Source organism: Ammospiza nelsoni, chromosome 22 (genome assembly GCF_027579445.1).
Source record: "Ammospiza nelsoni isolate bAmmNel1 chromosome 22, bAmmNel1.pri, whole genome shotgun sequence".
Lineage (NCBI taxonomy): Eukaryota > Metazoa > Chordata > Aves > Passeriformes > Passerellidae > Ammospiza > Ammospiza nelsoni.
Window position 1 is genome coordinate 2,319,466 of NC_080654.1, and position 22,652 is coordinate 2,342,117.

A 22,652-nucleotide genomic window follows, 5' to 3' on the forward strand; every position below is an offset into this window, starting at 1 on the left:
TCAAGTAGCCTTGGAAAATAATCAATAACTTAACAAAAAATGCAAAAGTACATCATGAGTGGTAAGAAAAAGAAGAAAAAACCTAAAGAGCTGCAAGTGAAGGTCACTTGCTTGGCCAACACCATGAAAGTACCAGAAATTAATTTGTAAGCATTAAGATGTGTTACTAAGTAGTGAAAAAAGAGGTTTTCCCATCAAATACCATCAAAACCATCTTCCATGGGCTTGGATCTCATTACCTATTTGAAATATGAAAACCATCCATACTTAAACTATCGCTACACAGATATTATTACTAAATAGCAAAGCCTCTTGGAACTCTTTCCCTGACAGTTCATCAATACTGGATGAAAGTGGATGATTCTCCATCACTGAATGATTATATCCATCCCACGGGCAGTGGTGCGTGAATGCCTCGAGGATCTCATCATTTACCCATCAGCAGAGCTTTATTCCCAAGGTATTCTGAGAGTTAGCCAACATTTCTCTCCAAAAGCAGAGATGAGAAGAATCAGAAGGGAAATCATACAGCAATGCCCAGATAAAAGATCTTTGAATAGACTTGAATAGAGCTTTGTGTTCATTCTTCTTTTTTCTTTTTCCTTCTCTCCTTTTCTTCAAGTCCCCCAAGTGTCTTCCCCACTCCTTCTGCCCCCTCTGCCTCACTCACCTTCCAGTGCCAATTTCCCCTGGCCAAACTGAACTCATTGATTGGTGAGCTCTGCAAAGCCCCAAAGTTTTCCTGCCATGAACACTCAGAAAGGACAAACCACAATCACATGCACAGCAACACCCCCGAGCAGTGACACCAACACCAGAAATAGTTGAGTGCCCGTAAGAACAGGATGACTCCAATCCCCAAAACAATCTTTAGCTCAGTGAACTATGCAAAACAACGGCTGGGTTTTGTTTTGAAGTCCTAATATTTAAAGCCAAACACATTTTCTACATTTTCTCTCCAATGTCATCTTTCCAAAAACACCAAACTGCCTCCTCCTAAAGTGCTCTTTTTCTGTTGCAACATATGGTGCCCCATCCAGAGAGTCACAAGATATTTTGTTTCTAATTGATTAAATTCATGAGTCACACACAGGATTTGCACAGAGGTTGCAAATCAACTGGTTGTTTTTCAGGGCTTCCACACAGTAACACAGGTGGGACAGTCACCTCTGCAGCCACAGCTGCCAAAAACCTCCTCAGAAGCATCAAATTTGAAACTTAAAGTCACCAATTCTTCTGATTTTGTTTCTTAGCCAGGAGGATTTTGTGGTAGTGGGATTTTTTGGGGTTTTTTTTGGGGTTTTTTTCCCCCCCTGAACTTTCTGTTGCAATTAAGGCATCAAGAGAAAGTGTAATGCATCCAGTGTTATGGTTTGGGGATTCCAATGTTGCAAATCTCACAATAAATATATATAATGTTGCAAATCTCACAATAAATATAAATAAACAGAACCCAAATCCACCACCTTTAGAACCTTCATAGAATTAGTCAAATCAGGTGTTTCTGAAGAAAAAGTGATTGTTGGACATTCAGCTTCTCACTTGAACTAGAACTTGTTACTCCAGCCCCAAAGTAATTCCCAGGTTAAAACAGCCATTCAATCACCACGAATTACAGATCAGACAGAACCTTAAATCAGGAAAAAAATGAAACATTTCTGCCTCCACCATCTGCTTGAATAATATGTAAAATGTGAAAATGGTTTTGCGTGGACATAAAAGCCTACATGCCTGAATATTCCTGTTTTTCCCTGAAAGTAGAACTCCCACAATTTAAGATCCTGTAGCTGCTGTATTTATGGGACCATTTCACATGCCCAAGTTGTTACTGAAAGTATGGGAAGTGCTAGCAGTGTTTCTGAATATCAGTGAAGGGTAAAAGTCTGGGGTCCAGATTTAGGTATTAGGCCCTATTTCTTTCTTGGTAAATGCATTAGGACTACAGAAATTATTAACTTGAACTCTTTTGATCTTATTGCACACCACTGTGTTTTGCCTGAATAAAATAACTGAGCAGAAAGCCCAGGAGGGAATGATTTCTCCTACAGAATGGAATCAATGTCAAAAAATTACTTTGTTTGTATTTATTATGAGGAACTCGGCGCTCTGCTAAAAAAAAGCCCTGCCTGTTTGTATTACAAAGGCTGTTCCTTATACTCCCAAGTTATTTTACTGCAATGTAAAGATACTTTTTTATTTTTCAGTTAACCAGAAAGCTGAGCAGTCACTAATCCATTATCTTTACTCACCATGCTGGCTGCTTGAAGCATCTCCTGCTCTACATTGGGTGTCAGCCCCAGATCCTGGCTCTGCCTCCCTCAGGGAATGGCAAATCAGGCAGTGCAAATCCAGAATTGCTAATGACACAAACAGGAGATTGCAGTTCCCAGCTTCCAGATGCAACATATGTCAGAAGATAGCTTATACACTCAGAGCCAGGGAGAGAAAACAGTTTTGACATTTTTGTTTGTTTGTGCTGATGGGTTTTAAATCTTAATTAAGTTCAAATATAAGGAAAAATTCACCATGACATCCATTAGGTGCTCAGTATATTGAATTTACAGCAGAGTATCCAGCAGAAAACATACATTAAGCATCACATTGAGAACTACCTCTCCAACACTTAAATCTATTAGGTTGTGTCAGACTGGAGATGGAGCTGACAAATGGGAATTTGGAATTTATTTAGGATTTCTTGTGTTTTCCAAGTCTTTTGAAATGCTGCACCATCTTAAAGCAGTGACTTTCCTAATAAACAAAGAATCAAGTTTCACAGCTTCAAAGAAATATTTCACTGTAGGGTCTATTTAATCTGGTTCTGTACTTCAAATAATTATTGTAGAGTATTTACAATTCTGACATCAGCTATTATCCTTGACAAGGAAAAAAAGAACAACATCGCTAAGAAATACAGAGAGAAACTTAATGCTGGGTGAGATTTTCTGAAACATGTTTTGGTGAGGTTTAAAGGTTCCTGGCTTCTTAAAAGAATTGATGCATCCAGCAGTTTTCAGGGACTTAAATATTTCAGAGTATTAAATACTTCAGAGTATTAATTACTTCAGAGTATTAATTACTTCAGAGTGATGAGGATGAGGAATGGGGGTTGTGGCCAGCCCATGACATTCCCTCTCTGGTGCTTCCTCCTCCTCACATGTTCCCTGCTCCAGCAGGGCTCCTTCACAAGCCAGAATCCCATCAGGAGAACCTGAACCTGAACCTGAACCTGAACCTGAACCTGAACCTGCTCCTGCCTGGGCTTTCCCTGTTCTGCATTTCCTCCAGGACCCCACACATCTTCTGCTCCACACAGCTTCTTCCAACCTTCCACAGGCTGCAGGAGGAAGATCTGCTTTGACACCTGGTGCACCTCATTCCCCTCACCTCAGTCTCCACAAGGTTGTGTTTTGCTCTTTTCCCACCCAGATCCTCTCTGCTGTGCAGTGGTAAAGCAAACCTGTCTCCCCAGAGGATGGAAGGAAGACACACATTCATTCCCTTAAAGGCTGATTCTTCACAAAAGCCAAGCTATCTCTCTGCCTGAAATAATTATCTGGATGTTTAAACTGAAGCCCTGTGAATAACCTCAACTTCCACAAAAATGCATTTTAAAAAGATTAAAAGAAAACAATTAAGTTTTTGCAATAAACAGGAATATCATGCTTTCTTAATGCAGAATGTAAATGATTGCACTGCTGAGAAAAGGGAAAATTAAGTCTTCTAAGTACCCAATGAACAGGAGTGGAACAAATTTTCTCTCTTCAAATATATCCTTATAGTAATCTGAAGAGAATACTCCCGTGATTGTGTAGCGATTTCTTCAAGACCTATTCAATTCCTTATTGTTCAGCTTCCAGAGGCAGAAAAAAGGGCCTGTTAAAGTTAACATCTGCTAACTAATCATGGAACAGACCATCCCAACATTCCACAGGGTTTGAACATTGCTATGAATTTTGATTACTATCAACTTTGGCTGGATTAAAGAAGCACTTTACTCTGAGACTTTTGAAACCTACAAAAACTTATTCCTTTAGAAGAAATGCTTCTAAAAAGAAACATTTTCATTCTGGGTTCAGAATATATGACCTAGCACTGTAAGCATGTCTAGTATTAAAGGTAGAAATAAATCAATCTGGTGAACTATATTCCTCTGATTTTTTTTGATAAATATTTCATTTTGAGAGTGTTAACATCCCACAGTAGCCTCAAATATTGTTTGGATGGGCTGCTGTATTGGTTCTTCTGAGTTCTATTCCATGTGTTTTGCTTGCCTGACACTGAGAGTACATTTGTATTTGCTGGATTCCCAGGTTTTGGGATCATTTTCTTTGAGGTGATACACCCATATCTGAGTGAGGCAATTCAAGCTGTACTTGTGAGCACCCCTTGCCCAGCTGTGCTCTGGTTGGAGCTGTGTGTGCTGTGCAAACAGAACCCCCCAGAAATCAATTGGATTAGACAAGCTCTCCTGGAAGCCATGGATTCCATATCTCTGCATTAGGATGGGATTCATTTGTGCTCTGTGCTTGACAAATTACAACCTGCTGAGCAATCCTTGACTGTTTCCAGTGTACAATGTGTCATTTACACTAACTGGGATTATTCTCTGACAAACACATAAACCATGCATGCACACTCAGAGCTTGGTTTTTCCTCTATTTTTCTATCTTTTTGATTCCAAAGTACTTTCCTTTTAAAAAGGCAAAACCCACTCCTTCATTGCAAGAATAAAAATTCCTTAGAAGAACATTGGACACCTCACTGTATTTCTGTATTGAATCAGAAAGAAGCTCAGGAAAGGTCTCTGTCCCTCTTGCTCCAGAGAACCTCGTGTTCTGTTAGAGCTGAGCACTCAGGGATGCCAAACACTCCAGTCAGATCATATCCATCAAAAGAGGGACAGCCAAAGCATTATGTCAGAGTGCTGTCAGGAGCAGGGAGCTCAGTGAAGGGACGTCCCAGGCACTGAGCCTGTCACAGGTGTCACCTCCACAATCCCGTCCATCCAACACGTCATTCCAACCCTGCCCCTTGAACAGAAATGCACATGGAACTTAAATTTCGACAACACCACAGCTAAATTATAAAGAAGGGATTATTTCAGCCAATTTTCAATAGCAAAGTGGGTGGTCCTCAAGACTTTTTATAAATACCCTTCCAACATTTGTGTGAAAAGTTGAATAGGAGACCACACAACAACCAAGGATTATGTGGCACTGCTCTAAAGGGGAAAGGGAGGAGAATCAAACATTTCTTGCCCAAGGTTTGTTACTGTGGGATACTATTATGTGAAGCCCTTCAGTTCATATAGAAGATTGCATTCAATTACATGGCAAGAATGAATAACTGCTTTGTCACATACAGAATCACACATTATTTTACTTTTTAAAGATTGTGAAAAGTGAAATAGTGTACCAAACTCCATTCCAAAAAGCTTTGGTTATTTAAATCCAGTCTGCGTTTCACCCAAGGTATTCCTTTTGCATAAAAGTTTAAAGGTTCCTAAGGCTGCAAAGCCAAATACCACAGAAGTTTAGGTATGAGCCAATTAAATTTCCAGCAGTGTTAAAAGTGGACACGTAACTGTGCAGCTCAGCCTGACGTCATCATGAACATGCTGCCACCATTTTAGTGACATTAGTGACATTAACTGGCAGCACAGCCAGCCTGGACAGGAGAGGACATGGTCAGGAATACCGGCTTCAGTTCCTGCTGGGAGAAGAAAGTGCAGGATTGTATACTGAGGGACAGTTCTGTTCCAAGATACATGTAAAAATCATCTTAAAGCCCAGAGCTGGCACTGAAATTTAGTGTGAATTGTTCCATATTATTGGAAGATTTTAGAGTCACAACTGCATGGAAATAATTAGACAATGGTCAAAGGTCAGTCAAAAGTCCAGGTATGGGAAATAAAACAGCTCAGTAACAAACCTCGCTGGTTTTATGTGGTACTAAATCCAATTTAGCCATCAGGCAACATTTCCTCAATCTCAGAGTGCATAAAGAACTAGAGAATAAGAATATTTAAAACCTGAAATGATCATCCTTCTATTAAGTTGGATATTTAGCTTTTTATGTGGTAACAGCAGATACCAAAAGAAGGTCTCTTACAATTCTCAAATGTGTGTGAACCCAGCTGAAGCTCCAGATGGATTTAGTAGCCAAAGGTGTGGCTTGGTTTACACCTCCAGCAGTTACAGGTGTGCTGAAATGACAACAAAGACAAGGCTTCAGAAACACACTCCCGACACCACGTGCTCTGCTCTACCCTTGCCATCCCCCCAAAACAAGGATGTTTTCCTCAGCAGTTACCCCAGAATAGCTGCACTGCTGGTAACTCATGTACAAAATCATTGTGAATCATGTGTACAACATCTCTACAAGCAACAGCTCAAGTTCCAGGCTCCACTGGCAGCTCACAGACTCCTCTGCTGCAGGGGAAGGATCTCCAAAGAGCAGCCAGCCAGGGACAGTCCTGGATGGACAGAACAACTGGAAGACCTAGAAAAGCCTCACTGTCACTGGAACTGTATTTATTTATAATTTATAATCTGAAATCCCAGGGGCCTTCATCTTGCATCATGCAACGGGATGCAGCCAAGCTGTGCCTCCTGCAGGGAGGGAAGAGGCCAGGGGATATAAAATATTCCACCTTTCCCAGAGCTTCCTGATCACTACCTGTGAAGCATTGTGCCTGCTTTCAATCACTTCTGCTGATTGCCTACTATTAATGTCACTCATTCTCTTTAGCAATTAAGCCACCTCTTTCTTAGATGTGCCTTTGTCTCTCCCTGGCACATTTCCTTGTCTAATCCTCTTTTCCAGATGGCATAAGGACGCGAGATAAGTGTTGCTAAAAGTTGCTTAGCAATGCAACACATGCAAGGTTTGGAAATGCTGACGTCCACACAAGCACAATCTCTACATCACACATTTCTGCAGAGAAACAAAGGCGTGAACACCCGCAGGGACACGGGGCCTCCAGGAAAAGAGCCACCAGTGCCCAGAGGGAGCAGGGAGAGGGAAAAAGGGAGAGCTCCAAGCTCCCAGTGATGGGATGAGTTCAGCTGCAGGGGGTTTGTTTGTGTTTGGTTCGGATTTTAAGGCAGAACTGGAAATTCTGCTTTAAACACACGAAAGCTCTTGTGTTTTAGCAAGGCCCTGGGTTTTCTGTGATTCAGACACAGACACAGAGCCACTGCAAGGGCTGAGAGAGACCAGAAATGGATGTCCCATCCCTGGAGGTGTCCAAGGCCAGAGCTTGGAGCAATCTGGGATAGTGGAAGGTGTCCCTGCCCATGGATGTCCCTGGATGGGCTTTGAGGTCCCTCCCAACCCAAACCAGTCTGGGATTCTCTGTGTGAGGAGCTCATGACAAACAGGAACTGATAAAGGCAAAGCTGTTTATTATCATCTTGGTATCAACCCTACTAATCCTCCTCTCCTAAGAATCACTGATAGGGAATTTATTCCTGCGTTACGTAATTGTGGATTGTTTCTAAACTCTGCAGTAAATGTGTTTGTATGGAATTTATTTAAACTACAATTAAATGTTAGGGGTAATAAATAAGAACATTTATTACACCAACAGTAGTAATTTCACAGGGTCATATTATCATATTAATTCATTTCTGCAGCAGCCCACGAAAACAGGTTGGCATGACTCACTTAGTGTTTGAAAAACCTGAGATGTTACGAATTTATTCATGGTGGGGAACAACTTTGAAACAGCTAGTTCTGAGAAAACAACTGAACTGTAGTAAATGAAGTACAGAAATTCACACCTAGCTTTACTCAGGGTAGGCAAATTCTGGTACCACTAAATCAGAATTTAGCGGTCCCCTCCAAAAGCCATTAAAATAGAAAAAAACATTTAGTAGTGGGGAGATTCATTCATGGTTTTAAAATCAGGAATAGTTTTGTTTATATTTTTACATCCTATATCCTTATGTTGTAATCATAATCATAATCATAATCATAAATTTGGGAAGATTTATTGTGTGGGGAACAACTTTGAAACAGCTAGTTCTGAGAAAACAACTGAACTGTAGTAAATGAAGTACAGAAATTCACAACTAGCTTTACTCAGGGCAGTCTCTTACTAACCAGAATTTAGTGGTCCCCTCCAAAAACCATTAAAATAGAAAAAAAACACTTAGTAGTGGGGAGATTAATTAATGGTTTTAAAATCAGGAATAGTTTTGTTTATATTTTTAAATCAGGAATAGTTTTGTTTATATTTTTACATCATATGTCCTTATGTTGTAATCATGATAATAATCAAGATTTGGGAAGATTTATTGGTGCCTTATTGGCCACTCACACACAGCCAAATAATAAATAACCAAAATTGCAGAAATGTAAATGATCTGCAGTGAGCTGAGGGCTCTGAGCAGGGAGCTGAGATGGATTCCTGCAGGTGAGGAAGCCCAGAAGGATGGGCACCTGTTTGTGTGGCTAACAGGTGTGAGAGGCAGCAGGGCTTCCTCAGGAACCAGGACAAACCAGACTGAGCCAAAGCACACGGGGAAACAGCCACGGGGGCAGCACGGGGCCAGGCAGCACAGGGAGGAAATGTTTTATGGCAAAAAATGAGTGTTTTCCTTCATCAACCTCCGCAAACTTCATTCATGTGTCATGGTTTCCTTTCATTCTCAAACCTGCGCACATAAAAATGCACGAAAACCACAGGTCACCACAGGTCACTGGGGGCTTTATTTAATTATTTTAAATTTTTTTCATTATTTTTAAAACCAGCTTTCAGAGGCTCTGCTCCATGTTCATTATTACTCAGTTATAGTTGCACCTCTTCACAACATTTTTACCGAATGCAAAGCCAGTTTTACTGTTAAAAAGGAGATAAATCAAAGTTGTTTGCTCTTATTAACCTCCTCTGTTGATAGTTGTAATTATTGTTTGTTTAGTGGACATTTAATCGACCTGAATCTCTGAAGATTCCCAGATTGCAGTGAGCTGTTAACTGACAGCATCCACTCACTAAAGAGATTATACTTGCCAAGGATTGATCTCAAAATCTGGCCCTGATGCTGCTGCAGCTGAAAGTGAGATTCAACATTCATGCCAATATTCAATCCATCCTTTACCCCACAGAAGTAATGCTGGGATACCCTAGAGCTTGAAATAGAATATAATATATAATATATAATATATAATATATAATATATAATATATAATATATAATATATAATATATAATATATAATATATAATGTATAATGTATAATGTATAATATATAATATATAATATATAATATATAGTATATAATATATAATATATAATATATATAATATATTATATATATAATATATATTATATTATATTATATTATATATATTATGTAGAAGATAAACGATATAAGATCTAATAAATAATATAATCTTTTATATATAGGTTGTATATTGTATATAAATATATAATATATGTATACTATAATTGTTTATATTGGAATGTAATTATATTATTATGTTATTATATTTTTATTAACATGTATTTTGATGTATTTATTTCTAGCCTATTTCTTATATGTATATACTATACTCATATACTTCCATACTATAAACACTAAATCAATCGATTTTTCAGAAGTGTCAGGACTAATTTTTTTTGGCATCTTGTCACTTTTGAGCATGTATTGAATGTAAACTTCAGTACTAAATGCTGCAGCCACGGAGCCTGAAGAATTTACTGATTCAGCCGCAAAAGAGATGCTGGGGAGACGCCCAGTGGTGCCCAAAGGCGGTACAGAAACTCGGAACAGCCTCGGGGCAGCGAATCCATGGAAAATAAATAAAATACAAATTATCATGGCTGGGGTTCGTGTATCAGTGTTTCTGTTCTACGGGAACAAACGCACCTCAGCACGTGTAGGGATGTTTGTGTCACCTCTTTTTCCACGTAACGAGTATTTCTTGTTTTCTCCTACTGATTTTGATTCTTAAAGGTTCATGTTCTCGTTTAACAAAATACGCCGAACTCGTTAAAACTTTAAATCCTTCAGCAGCTTTCGCCTCATCCCGTGAGGGGGCTCCGCTCGGCTCGGTTCGGTTCGACTCGGCCCATTTCGGCAGAGTTCGGTTCGGGCTCGGCTGAGTCCGGCTAGACTCGGTTCGGCTCGGGCTCGACTCGGCCCATTTCGGCAGAGTTCGGTTCGGGCTCGGCTGAGTCCGGCTAGACTCGCTTCGGCTCGGGCTCGATTCGGCCCATTTCGGTAGAGCTCGGTTCGGGATCGGCTGAGTTCGGCTGAACTCGTTCGGCCACGCCCTCAGCTCCGCCTCCCCACCCGCCGCCATCTCGCTATTGGCCGCGCGTCCACGCCCGCCCCAACAGCCGTTCTCATTGGCTGAGCTAGTGCGGGGGGTGGGGCCTGCCGTGCCCCTCAGGGTAGCAGGGCGAGCCCGTTCAGCGCCGCGCGCCCCGTCCTGTCCTGCGCTCGGTGCGCGCCGGTACCGCCCGATCCCGCCCCGCCTCACAGGCCACACACACACCTCCCACCTCTCCGCCGGTACCGCCCCGCCCGCTCCCCGTGTCCCCTCACGGAGCGCGCACACCTCCCACCGCCCCGCCCGGCGCCGCGGCCCCGCCCTTTCCCCCGGGGCCAATAGCGGGGCAGCACCGGGGCTGTGCCCCGCCCCTGAACCCCGGAAGCGGAAGGGATCCCGGTGCCGCCGCCATATTGGTGTGCGGAGGGGCGGGAGCGGAAGGCAGGACCGGCCCGGTGGCCTGTGAGTACCGGGACCGACCGCGGCCGGCGCGGGGTGGGACCGGGGGCGGGCGCTGCGCCTCCGGGCCGCCGGGAGCGGCGCTGACACCCGCGGGAGGGCGGGCGGGGGCCTGGAGCGAGCGGCCCCTCCGGGAGCGCGGGGGCTGCTGCGGGCTCGGCGCTCCGGCCGCGGCCTCCCGGGGCTCGGTTCTCCTTTACCGGCCCCGCTCCGTGCCGAGGCAGCGCAGCCCCTCCCGTTTGCTGTGCCCGGGCAAGGGGAAGTCCCGGCTTGCGGGCACAAGCGAGAGGCGCAGGTGCGGCTCGGCTGCTGTGGCAATGGATAAAATGAAACGCTGCCTTTTTTTAGTGTGAAAAACCAAAGTGAGCGACCAACGGGATGGTTCCCCGTGGCTGTCGGTTCACCCAGTTTGTAATAAGTCACCTTAGTGTGTTACTGTCCAAAGACAGTGCCTCTATGAGATAAGGTAACCGGAATCAGTAATGTGTGTTTGCTCGTTACCTGCTTAATTTATATTTTAAATTTAAGAAAAGTCTGTATTATGAGCAGACTTATACTCTAATTCTGTACTTCTGTGTGATGATGTGAGGCATAAAGTAAATATTCTTACTGCCAGAGGTTCTGCCTTTCAGAACTCAGCGATCAGTGCTGTTTGTCATGAAATTACCATAACAATTGCGGTGAAAGCATAATTGTTCAGGCCGTACCTTCGCTTACGTGGTGTTTTCTAGCGGAGAAAAATGCTGTAATACGGTTTCGTTTTAGGAGCAGCCTCAGTTCTGCTGCTGCAAACGATTCCCTCGTTGGTTGTGTTAATATATGTGTGTGTGTGTGTGTGTGGTTGTGTTCATTTCTGTGTGTGCCTAGTTGTGTTAATCTCTGTGTGTGTGTGTCTGGTTGTGTTCATTTCTGTGTGAATTTCTGTGTGTGTTTCTGGTTGTGTTCATTTCTGTGTGAATTTCTGTGTGTGTTTTTGGTGGTTGTGTCCATTTCTCTGTGTGTGCCTGGTTCTGTTCACCTCTGTGTGTGCCTGGTTGTGTTAATTTGTGTGTGTGTGCCTGATTGTGTTAATTTCTGCTGTGTTCACCTCTGTGTGTGTCTGGTTGTGTTAATTTGTGTGCGTGTGCCTGATTGTGTTAATTTCTGCTCTGTTCACCTCTGTGTGTGTCTGGTTGTGTTCACCTCTGTGTGTGCCTGGTTGTGTTAATTTGTGTGTGTGTGCCTGGTTGTGTTAATTCCTGCTGTGTTCACCTCTGTGTGTGCCTGGTTGTGTTAATTTGTGTGTGTGTGCCTGGTTGTGTTAATTTGTGTGTGTGTGTGCCTGGTTGTGTTAATTCCTGCTGTGTTCACCTCTGTGTGTGCCTGGTTGTCCTGGAATGGCTTCAGGGCACTCACAGCTCCTTGTGCTGGGCACTGAATCTGATGTTCCCCTCCAAGACAGGTGGAGAGAGGCTTTCACAAGGCTCTGGAGTGCCAAGATGAGGAGGAGTGGTTTAAACCTTCCAGAGGGCAGGGTTAGATGGGATGTTGGGCAGGAATTCCTCCCTGGGATGTTGGGCAGGAGTTCCTGGCACAGGTGCCCAGAGCAGCCCCTGGATCCTGGCAGTGCCCAAGGCCAGGCTGCATGGGCATTGGAGCTCCCTGGCACAGTGGAAGGTGTCCCTGCCATGGCAGGGGTGGAATGGGATGAGCTTTAAGGTCCCTCCCAACCCAAATCATTCTATGGTTCCATGATTATGAAAGAGAAATTGCAACTGTCGAGGTTTAATCATTCCCTTAAACCAACACAGGCCGGTGTTCTTAACTGTGAGCTGCCCTCAGAGCAGTGCCAAGGACTCCTGCCTCTGATAATTGTAGAGTTGTTCATTACAGGTGATCTTCCAGCAGAGTTTTAATGTGATGAGAAATATTCCTTAAATTCTAGTCTGAGTCTTGTGGTTAAACTGAGCCCCAGAGAGGTTTCTCCTCAGTAGAACTGATTTATTTCTTGGTCTGCTCTGGAAGAACTGTGTGCACGATAAAATCATAAATAATCACACATAATGCAATATTTTACACCAAGCATGATCCCTGCTCTAGCATCAGTAACCTCACACCCATGATTTTCCACTTGCTCTGCACAGGGGAACATTTACAAGATTGCCTTGTAAGGTCTGCCTGTAGCCCATATTTGCTGGGAATGTATCTGTAGAATTAATTTTGATACTATGAGAGTTTTCATTGATCTCTGATAAATTATTCAATTGAATTAATTGAATAACTTTTTATTTCAGCTTTGTACTTCAGGACATTAAAAAATACCCCAGAATAAAGCACCAAATGATGCTCAGCTCAGAATGCTGAATCTCTGTCCTGCAGAGAGTGGGGAGAAAAATAATTATTTGTTTTGCCTGTAATGGAAAAGTGTGTATATTGTATGACTTTCTAGTAGAATCTTTTCTTTTAGCTGTAGTTTGAATCAAAGTGGACTCAGCTCCTGAAGCCTCCTAATGATTCCCCTTAGCTTTTGGAGTGTAACAGGGCTCCTTTTTTTCTACTTTGTAATTATTCCACAGGATGTAGTTTTCAGATATCTATATCTATAGCTTTAATGTTTTGTGCCTCCTCAGATTATCCTTGATCCCAAATTTTCTGCAGCAGTCTGTATTGCAGCATCTAAGACAATTTGCCTTTTTTTTTTTTTTTTTTTTTTTATGAATGTTTCATAGAGATTTGTTATCCTGTGAGGCTCTTGAGCAGGGCTGAGTGTGCTCCGGGTATCCCAGGGTTACACAGTCCCTCCCCAGATGAGGATTCCAGGAAGTTGTGCCAGGGATTGCTCTTGGTGATGTGGCAAAATGTTCCTGCTTAGGATCCACTTTATTTGCCTTCTATCTCCAAGTGAGCTGTAAAACTCACTGATAAGAAAAATCAAGCTCTTCAATTGGTAGCAGAGGCATGGACTGAAAAATAATCCCCTTGGGTAATTTTATATTTGAGTTCAGGCTCTTGGCCCTTTCACTGTGCAGTTTTGCTCTTGTATAAAACTCTCCTGTCACTGCTCTTGGTGTTGCAGAGACAGAGAAATTCATTGAATGATTCCAGCATGGGCAGCACCTTGGGTTTGCTGCTCTGGCAGAGGCTGAAACCTGAAACCACTGGTGTGCAGAGTCCTGAGTTTATTTCTTCACTACTTACTCAGTATTTAAAATCCTAAGCAGCTTTTTTTTAAAAGAATCTACTCACTGTGGTTTTGTTCTTTGCCTCTGGAGCCCGAGGTGGCAGGAGGGAGGTGCTGCAGTTCATTTCTCAGAGCTTGTACCTCAGCCTGTCCCTCAGCAAGGTGACAATGTCCAACTGGGCTGGTCCTGAATTTCCTTGTGACCTCTTTATTTCCTTCCCCAAAATGCATTGGATCCTGTCTTGCTTTTATAAAATAGCCTGTTCTTTCCTTTCTTGGACAAGGAATTTTCATTCATTTTGGCATGAATGTCCTCTCTTTAAAAATATTCAGAATAATTTGTTTCAAACAGAACAAACCAGGACAATATTTTGTGTAGATGCTGGCTCAGATAATGTGCTTTAAACCTCCCTGAGCTCAGATTTTGGATTTCAACATTGCCTTCTCCCATGTTTTGTTTTCACAGCCACCATGTCAGAAGGGGACAGCATTGGGGAGTCTGTGCATGGAAAACCTTCTGTGGTCTATAGATTTTTCTCAAGACTTGGACAGGTTGGTTTTGTGATGGATTTTTCTGACTCCTTTAGAATCAGATCTCACTGCAGCTTCTTGAACTCACTCCTTGTTGGCTGGGTTGTTGAAGTGCTGAAATCTATACAAAAGATTTATTTTGAAGCCTTTTAAAATGGATAAATATCTATAATAAATTATTTACTGGAATATTTAATGGGCATGTGTGTGACATTGCACAGTGAAAATATGTTGTTACTGCCAGAAATGAGGAGTGAGTTCAGATTTAGTTTCAAATTCATCTTAACGGAAGCAATTTGCATAAAATATAGAAAATTTAAATTGCTTTACAAAATCCCCAAGCATTAGGGACTTTTTTCCTTTGTAAAAATATTGAAACTTATAAGTACAGTTCTGTGTAAATTATTTGTTTAAAGAACACAAGTGCTCAATGTTATTCTCTTTCCCAAAATACTCCTCCCAAATGCTTTCTTTTGCCCATACTACCCTCAGATAAGCTTTATCCATTGTGCATCAAATATTTTACAGTATTTATTATTTACTTTGTGTTTCCTGCAGATCTACCAGTCCTGGTTAGACAAATCCACCCCCTACACTGCAGTGCGATGGATTGTAACGCTGGGGCTGAGCTTTATCTACATGATTAGAGTTTATTTACTGCAGGTGAGAGGACTGGGCTTGATGCTGAAGTAGTTCCAGATATTGTTGCTGGTCTAATTTGGATTCTAGGAGTGGTTTTGAAGTGTGCTGTTACTTTAGAATCAGGTGTGCATGTGGCAGAAAGTAAATTGTGGAGTCTGAAGAGAGAACACATCCTGTGGGTGTGGAAGTTGCTGATACAGAGAGAAAAATGTGTGACCACTTGAGGATATTCATCTGAATTCACAAAATAAATCTCTGGAAACTGTTGTAATTAAATTTTTGCTTTTGTATTAAAGCTGTATAACAACATGCTCAGAGCCAGGGGTTCCTTTCTGTCATGAAAACCCAGAGGAATGGCTTTGTCAGCATTTCTCTCCCTGCAGGCAGGGCCAGACTATTCCCCACTAATCAGATGTTTCTGTGCCATGCCAGTCTGCAGCTCAGTTAAGAACTTGGAACTGGTAGTCCCAAAAAGTGAAGATTACAGAATTTGAAACCTTTACAGGTCATAGTAGTAGGAAAATTTCAGACCCTGAGGGCTGCAAAGATGATTAAAAAAGAGATGGTTTTATGCTTTTTACTACTTTTGAAGTCCACATCCTGAACATAGAGGAACTGGATGCTAGACCATGGTTTCATGTTGAATCTGTCACTGCATGAGATATTTGCTGTCCTGTCATGTTCAAAAACTTGTTTTGATCACTGAGAATTGATATTTTTACAAGCCCAGAAACCTTTCAGTTAATATGAAGACACAGAAAAGTTTCTCAAGGAAGCACAAAACCCTACTTGTTTAATCTTGTTAAAAATCATTATCAGAGAATAGTTTTCAAGAGGATTTTACCCTTGTCTGTTCTCCCTGTGCAGGGTTGGTACATTGTGACATATGCCTTGGGAATCTACCACCTCAACCTCTTCATAGCTTTCCTGTCGCCAAAGGTAGACCCCTCTCTAATGGAGGATTCAGGTATGGGGAAAAATTCCTTTTAATTTCAAACTTGGTCAAATTTCCAGCTCCTTTTGTCTGATACTGTAGTGTAAAGATAATGGACTTTTAGCACTATATTGTATTTTTTAGACCTGAAAAAAAATCTATACAACTTAACATCAAGAGTTGCTATAAAATTTGTCCTTTTCCATGGAACTTAAATATATTCCATATTGTATTAATTTTCTGTGTTTTGAAAGGAGGTTTATGTGACTTAAACTCTCCCCATAGTTACTCGAGTGGCCTGGCATTCCTATTCCCTATTTTCTTTAAAAGAATCTATATTAAGTTTATTTTAAGGAATTTATGTGAACTTATATTAATCAGCAACTCTTAACTGGGATCTATGTGTGACAATGGAAATTGGGTGTGGTTTTGTTTTGTGATTTTTATTTTTCCCTTAAGATAAAAAGTAAAAAAAACCCAAAAAACTGGGGTCTGATTAGTCTAAAAAAACTACTGTGAGGAGGTTTGTGGTTTGGTTTCTTTTCTGTTATTTTTAGATGATGGTCCTTCCTTACCTACAAGGCAAAATGAAGAATTCCGGCCTTTCATTAGAAGGCTCCCAGAATTCAAATTCTGGTGAGTGGATCCATCTGCCTGTGTTCTGGTTTTGAAAAATACAAATATCTGCATGACATTCATGGTAACTGGGCTTGAAGGATTAATTGTTGCTATTATTTTTCAGGCATTCTGCCACTAAAGGAATCCTGGTTGCTATGGCTTGTACATTCTTTGAGGCTTTCAACGTTCCTGTGTTTTGGCCAATCCTTGTGATGTACTTCATTATGCTATTTTGTATCACTATGAAGAGGCAAATCAAGGTAATTTGGCAAGAACAGAGAATTTGTGATGTCAGGATTTACAGCATTGCTTCAAACTGGCCATCCAGTGGAGCCCTTCAGGGGTTGAATGTGCTGCACACATTTATTTTACTGGAGCAACTTGAGTAACTAATACTTGAACATTAATTGTGGGGCATGTTTTACAAAACTTTATTCTTGTTTCTAAAAGGTTTTGACTTCAGAGTGCAGTGTCAGGGTTTTATGCAGGTTCTCATCCAGTTCCTGTGGCTATTTTGGATGCAGAGGTGTTGAACCATTTCTGGTGGGTGAAAAGGGAAGTTCTCACAAGGTGGTGTGAGGAAGTAGAAGGGAGAAGGGGAAAGAACATAGGCAAGTGATTCAGAACATTTTAACAAATTTCTTATGGTTTGGTAGCATTAAAAAAACCCTAACTTTTTCTTAGATATTCAGAATTTTGGGTGTGTACTGTGATGCAAAGTGGTAAATTTACAAGTTGAAAGGGTAGTAAATAATTAGTTCCTCTATGCTCTCTCCAGTCTCCCATGGTTCCCCAATCAGTAATCTTCACTGTAGTGTACAATTTGTTGGGTAACCCAAAATCTGAGATTTATAAACTGCTCTCCTACTCCTATTTACATTTAAAAACTCTCATACTCCTATTTACATTTAAACTGCTGTAGGATTAGCTGTTTCTTTACCTTTACTAAGAATTCTCTTTCTGGAAGACTCAGTAATTTACAGTGTGTATTAGAAACCATTTTTCTAGATATTACATATATTTCTTGTCTCAACAACTGCTGTTTTCTCTTTGCAGCACATGATAAAGTACAGATATATACCCTTCACACATGGCAAGAGGAAATACAAAGGGAAAGAGGATGTGGGGAAGACCTTTGCTAGCTAGGAAGAAGCAATCAACCTGTTGACCAATTCTACTGCTCACTAAAGGAAAGATTTTGAGCCATTGTAACAATGCCTTTTTTCTTCATAAAAGTGATTAACAGAGTGGTGACAAAGCAGTTGAATTTTCATTTTACGAGGATCTTGCTATTTTTATCTGAAATATCAGATTCTCGAGGAAACTGGCATTCTAACCAAATTGCATTGAGTTTATTCTCTTTTGTAAGAAGTTGGAGAAACTTTGGATAATCCCATGGATTTGGGATAATGTATTTCTTTCAAAATCTGTTGCACTGGAGAGGTTAATGGCCTAGAGTTGGATATTTTTACATAGTTCTCCTGCTCAACATCACCCTGAAGTGCTGTGCACATCTGTGGAGGAAAGTGTAAGCTGGCACACGTGATGCTGTTTTCTGCTTCATGGCCGTGTGCTGTTTTCATAGAAGAATTCAGTAGACCTAAATTAGATGCAGAACTTAAGCCAGTTTCCTAAATGCATGGTATTACTGAGTTATAACCAAACAAGAATAGATAGGAGTAAGAAATTACTAAATTATGGGGTTTGCAGTAGGGCAAAAATACTCATTTAGCTTCTAAAGCAACTCGTTTGTGTTGGGTTTTAATGCCAGTTTCACTGTTCCATCTCCCAGCAGATGCTAAAATTGGGCTCTTTCTGATGACTCAGAACTTTGTTCAAACTCTATTACAATTTCCTTTGAGGACCTGGAATTATAAAAATATATATTTTAATTGTTATTGGTTGGAGTTTCTTTCATACGTAATGGTTTCTTCAATAATTGAAGTTGGATTCGTGCAGCCCCACAGGATGTGCCCAAACTGGCCAGGACAGAACAGACAGTCATGGGGGTTTTAACACAGATTTTCTTTTTTTATGGGGGGGAATAAAATGAGAGATAAATGGACCTGCATGTAAACTTTTTCATGTGATACAACTGCAGTTTTATTAAGTGACTTTTTAATTCCAAAGTTTATTAAAAGACAGTGTTCCCCTTTACTTGTTCTCTATCTTTATATACATCTCTTGCTCTAACACTATTTATGACTCCTTTTCAGTAATGGTTGCCCTCACTTTACCTTCATGCAATGCATTTTTCAGCTCTTCAGGGAGCATTCACTTGGGTTAAGCATGGTTTATAAACCCATTTTTAATATGGTCAGGAGCTCCATCAGAAGAGAAAGAATATATTCCATATTGAATCTAGAAGAAAGAATATATTCCATATTGAATCTAGAAGAAAGAATATATTCCATATTGAATCTAGAAGAAAGAATATATTCCATGTTGAATCTAGAAAAAAGAATATATTCCATATTGAATCTAGAAGAAAGAATATATTCCATATTGAATCTAGAAGAAAGAATAGCTTTATTCTGTCACACAGGAATGTAGTACCACCTTGCACAGTTTCCAGTTTAATAAAGCCTTTTCTTGGACCAACCCAAGTATGAGGAGACAGAAGAGGTTCCCTTTACATTTGGTAGTGCCGTAGGTAGATCAGTTTCTGAGGATGGAACTTCTCTCTGCACAGTGGACATTCTGCCTACAGAAAGAAAAGGGAGTGGATGGATATAGTGAATAGTTGTACTAAAAAAAAGGAATAGATGGACATACTGAATAGTTGTATTTAAAAAATCTGAATAGAACTGTTTAGCTACTTTTAGAAAATATTTTTTCAGTCCCAGCTGTGGTACAAGGTCCCCTGAGCTGGCCCAGTGTTGAGTGCTGACCTCACCCATGCCATTGTCACTGTATTTCCACAGCTCCCAGTGCTGGTGAGCTGTGTGTACTCACCCTGGTGCTGGTGAGCTGTGTGTACTCACCCTGGTGCTGGTGAGCTGTGTGTACTCACCCTGGTGCTGCACCAGGCTGTGATGCACTCCCAGCAGAAGAGGTGCCCACAGGGGGTGGCTGTGCTGTGCCTCCTCTTCTCCAGGCACAGCGTGCAGCGCGACTGGCGCCCGGCCGCCGCCTCCGTGCTCCTGCTTCTAATTAACACAGGCACAGAGGGGTTAATTGTGTTAATTGCACTCACCCTGCTCGGCAGAAATACTGGGTAACACATCCTGGGGTCAAACCCTTGCTCAAGGATCAGCCCTTTTCATGGAGGTCGCAGAAACACCAAAGCATGAAGTCCAAGACACACAAACCAGGAAATAATTACTTGTGCTAATTAATGAAATGTTTACATCAGACTGTAACCTAAACTGGGGTGTCACTCCTGTTCTTTCCCACCCCTTTCCTAAGAATTAAGAACCACCTCTTTCTTACTTCTGGTGGGTGAGGTTGCGGTGCAGCCTCCACTCCTGCCTTGCTCTCTGCTTCTGTTTGAAGCTGTACATCTGAACTCCAATGGTCAGCAGAAGGTGGAAGAGGGAAATTATTCCAAGGAACTTGTAACTTGATCTGATGCTCTGATCTTCTCCTTGCAGTCCTCCAAAATGCAGCTAGAGAATTCACAGAAAAAGAGGTGTTTTGTTACTGTGGTTTTAGGAAATTCTTCTCCCTCTCCCCATCTGCAATAGATTTGGTATTCTCATAATGTCAAAAATATTGACATTTTAGGATTTCTCAGCCAGCTGTCTCAGGAGTTGTAACCACTTTCAGTCAAGCTGGACTTAGCTGCTGTGTGCCCATAAAAATTGCAGTTTTAATTGTTTTGGTTTTCTTGTGTATCTCTGAGCAAACAAACACCTCTTTCCTGCACTGATGCTGGGAATTGTTGAGAACTCTTTTGTCTGTACACATTTCTGATGTTCTTTTGTAAAGATACAAAATTATCTTCATATAGAAAAGTGCTACCTAAATGTTTACTGGGTGTTGTTCAAAACAGTATTTCCCATGGATTTATCAACTCACCTCTCACTCCCAGTGTGTTTGTGGCAGACAGACTGAAGTTACACAGTAACTTCATACATAGAATATGTATGAACATAATAAACATTGATATTAATTACCTGTAACCTCCTGACTTCAGGGACTCATCACCCCCCACATAAAGCAAAACCTTCCTTCTCACCCCTCTGCTCTGCAACAACAACCAAATTTCTTATCCCTTTTATACATACAGCACCCCAGAAGAGTCCAAAATTCTGCAGTGGACACATCTTGAACCAAACCCACTTACATATGAGATGCCTGTGACCCTTTTGGACAGGTGATAGAAGGTGCCCTGGATGTAGAACACTGCCAGGTGGAGCCGGTGCAGCAGGGGGAGGGATTGTTTGAGGACATCCACGATTTGGGAGGCTCTTTTCTTCTGCTGCTCACTGAGCTGCCCAACCTGCCTCCGAATCCAGCTGCGAATGAAGCTCCTGCTGGGAAAGCCGAGGGCTGGGGGGTTCTCTGGGCTCCTGCATTCCTCAGCCTCCACCTGCAGCTCGTGTTGGAGGTGCAGCAGTGCCTTTTCCAGGCAGTAGGGCACCAAGGTGTGCAGGGAAATGAAGAGGGCCCGACGAAGGAAGGAAGGCACCTTCTTCTTGCTCGGGTCAACCTGAATGATGTTCACATACTCTTCTCCCAGGGTCTGATAACCTAAACAACGTGTGTGACAGAAAACAGGGTGAGAGGGCAGCTGCAGCATCATTCTGGATGTGCTGAGCAGTGGGGACAGGCTGTTCAGGCTTTGGAATTTGGAAATAGTTCTTTTTTTGTTGAATTAAGATAAGTGTCATCGTGACATCCAGTATCTGCAGTTTTAGGCTTGAAGCAGGGATACTTTTGATAGTATCCCTGATTTTAAAAAATTCCTATTCCTGCAATCCTGCTTTTAGAAGAACATCTATCTATGTGTTTGAACCCAACAATTTCGTGCTTTCATATTTACCAGAAGGCATTTATCCAAACCAAACCAACCCCCAGGATGATAAGAACAGACTGCTGTTGGGCAGTCTCAGGTGGTGATCACCAGCACTGACCCCTCAGCTTTCAGATGTTGGCAGAAATGATAAAAAACGATAAATGGCAGAGAAGGTTACCTGATAGCGTGGTGAGCACGAAATAAGCCACATCGGACAGCAGCTCCACCTCCCTCCTCCACGCCAGCCACGGCCGGGCACCTGCGGGACGGGGCTGTCACTGCACCAGGGCCGTGCTGGGCCGAGCCCTCACGGGGAATTCCTCCCGGTCCCTCCGACCCCCATCCGGAGCCGCTGTGCGGCGGATCCCGGAACACCCGCGAGGGCTCGGGACGGATCCAACCCCCCTCAGGCATTACCCGCCAGCCCCCTCAGCGCCGTGCCGGCCCCGCTGCGCAGCCCGGCCCGGTAGAGCTCGTCCTTCTGCCCGCAGCGTACCAGCCGCGCCGGGCCCGCCGCCGCCGCCATGGCGGGCGGACGGACACGGGGCCTCAGGCGGCGCCTCGGCTCCGGCAGCGGCGGAGCACCCGCCAGCCGCGCAGGGATATCCCGTCAGTGAGGGGCGGGAAAAGAGGCGGGAAACACCTCCCCTACGCTGAGGGGGAGAAAAGGGTGGGAAAAGGGGTGGGAAAAATGGGAAAAGGGGCGGAGAGAGTGGGAAAAGGGGTGGAAAAAGTGCCGTGAAGGGTGGGGATGGGAGGGAAGGGAGGGAAAAGTGGTGGGAAAAGGGGCGGGAAGAGCGCCAGGGGAGGGAAGGGCTGTGAGGGGTGGGGCGGAAAAAGGGGCGGGGAAAGGGGCGGGAAGGGCTGTGAGGGGTGGGAAAAGGGGCGAGGAAATGGACAGTGAGGGGCGGAAAAAGGGGCGGGAAGGGGCGGGGAAAGGGGAGGAAAAGGCTGTGAGGGGCGGGGAAATGGGAGGGAAAAGGAACGGGAAGGAGCCCCGCGATCGCAGCTGAGTTGCTTATATCGGTAAAAGTGAGATCTAGAATGTTTCAGAACACAGTTCACACG

At 42.6% G+C, this 22,652-nt stretch overlaps 2 protein-coding genes across 3 annotated transcripts; one reads left to right on the plus strand and one right to left on the minus strand.

Moving 5' to 3' along the window:
- The first annotated feature begins 10,656 nt into the window (after positions 1-10,656).
- Positions 10,657-18,522, plus strand: RER1 (retention in endoplasmic reticulum sorting receptor 1). Of its 2 annotated transcripts, none has more exons than XM_059487398.1 (7): positions 10,657-10,742; positions 14,366-14,451; positions 14,989-15,093; positions 15,940-16,039; positions 16,564-16,642; positions 16,749-16,884; positions 17,681-18,522. In XM_059487398.1, exons 2-7 carry the CDS (start codon positions 14,371-14,373, stop codon positions 17,768-17,770), a joined length of 591 nt encoding a protein of 196 aa, XP_059343381.1. In that variant the 5' UTR covers positions 10,657-10,742; positions 14,366-14,370; the 3' UTR covers positions 17,771-18,522. The 2 variants fall into 2 exon arrangements, with proteins under 2 accessions (XP_059343381.1, XP_059343382.1); XM_059487399.1 differs by lacking the exon at positions 10,657-10,742 and adding an exon at positions 11,070-11,205.
- Positions 18,523-19,129: 607 nt separating this feature from the next.
- Positions 19,130-22,241, minus strand: PEX10 (peroxisomal biogenesis factor 10). Its single transcript, XM_059487397.1, has 6 exons — positions 22,002-22,241; positions 21,763-21,843; positions 20,913-21,319; positions 20,057-20,232; positions 19,638-19,773; positions 19,130-19,328 (listed from the first exon to the last, which is right to left on the minus strand). Exons 1-6 carry the CDS (start codon positions 22,108-22,110, stop codon positions 19,257-19,259), a joined length of 981 nt encoding a protein of 326 aa, XP_059343380.1. The 5' UTR covers positions 22,111-22,241; the 3' UTR covers positions 19,130-19,256.
- Positions 22,242-22,652: the final 411 nt, after the last annotated feature.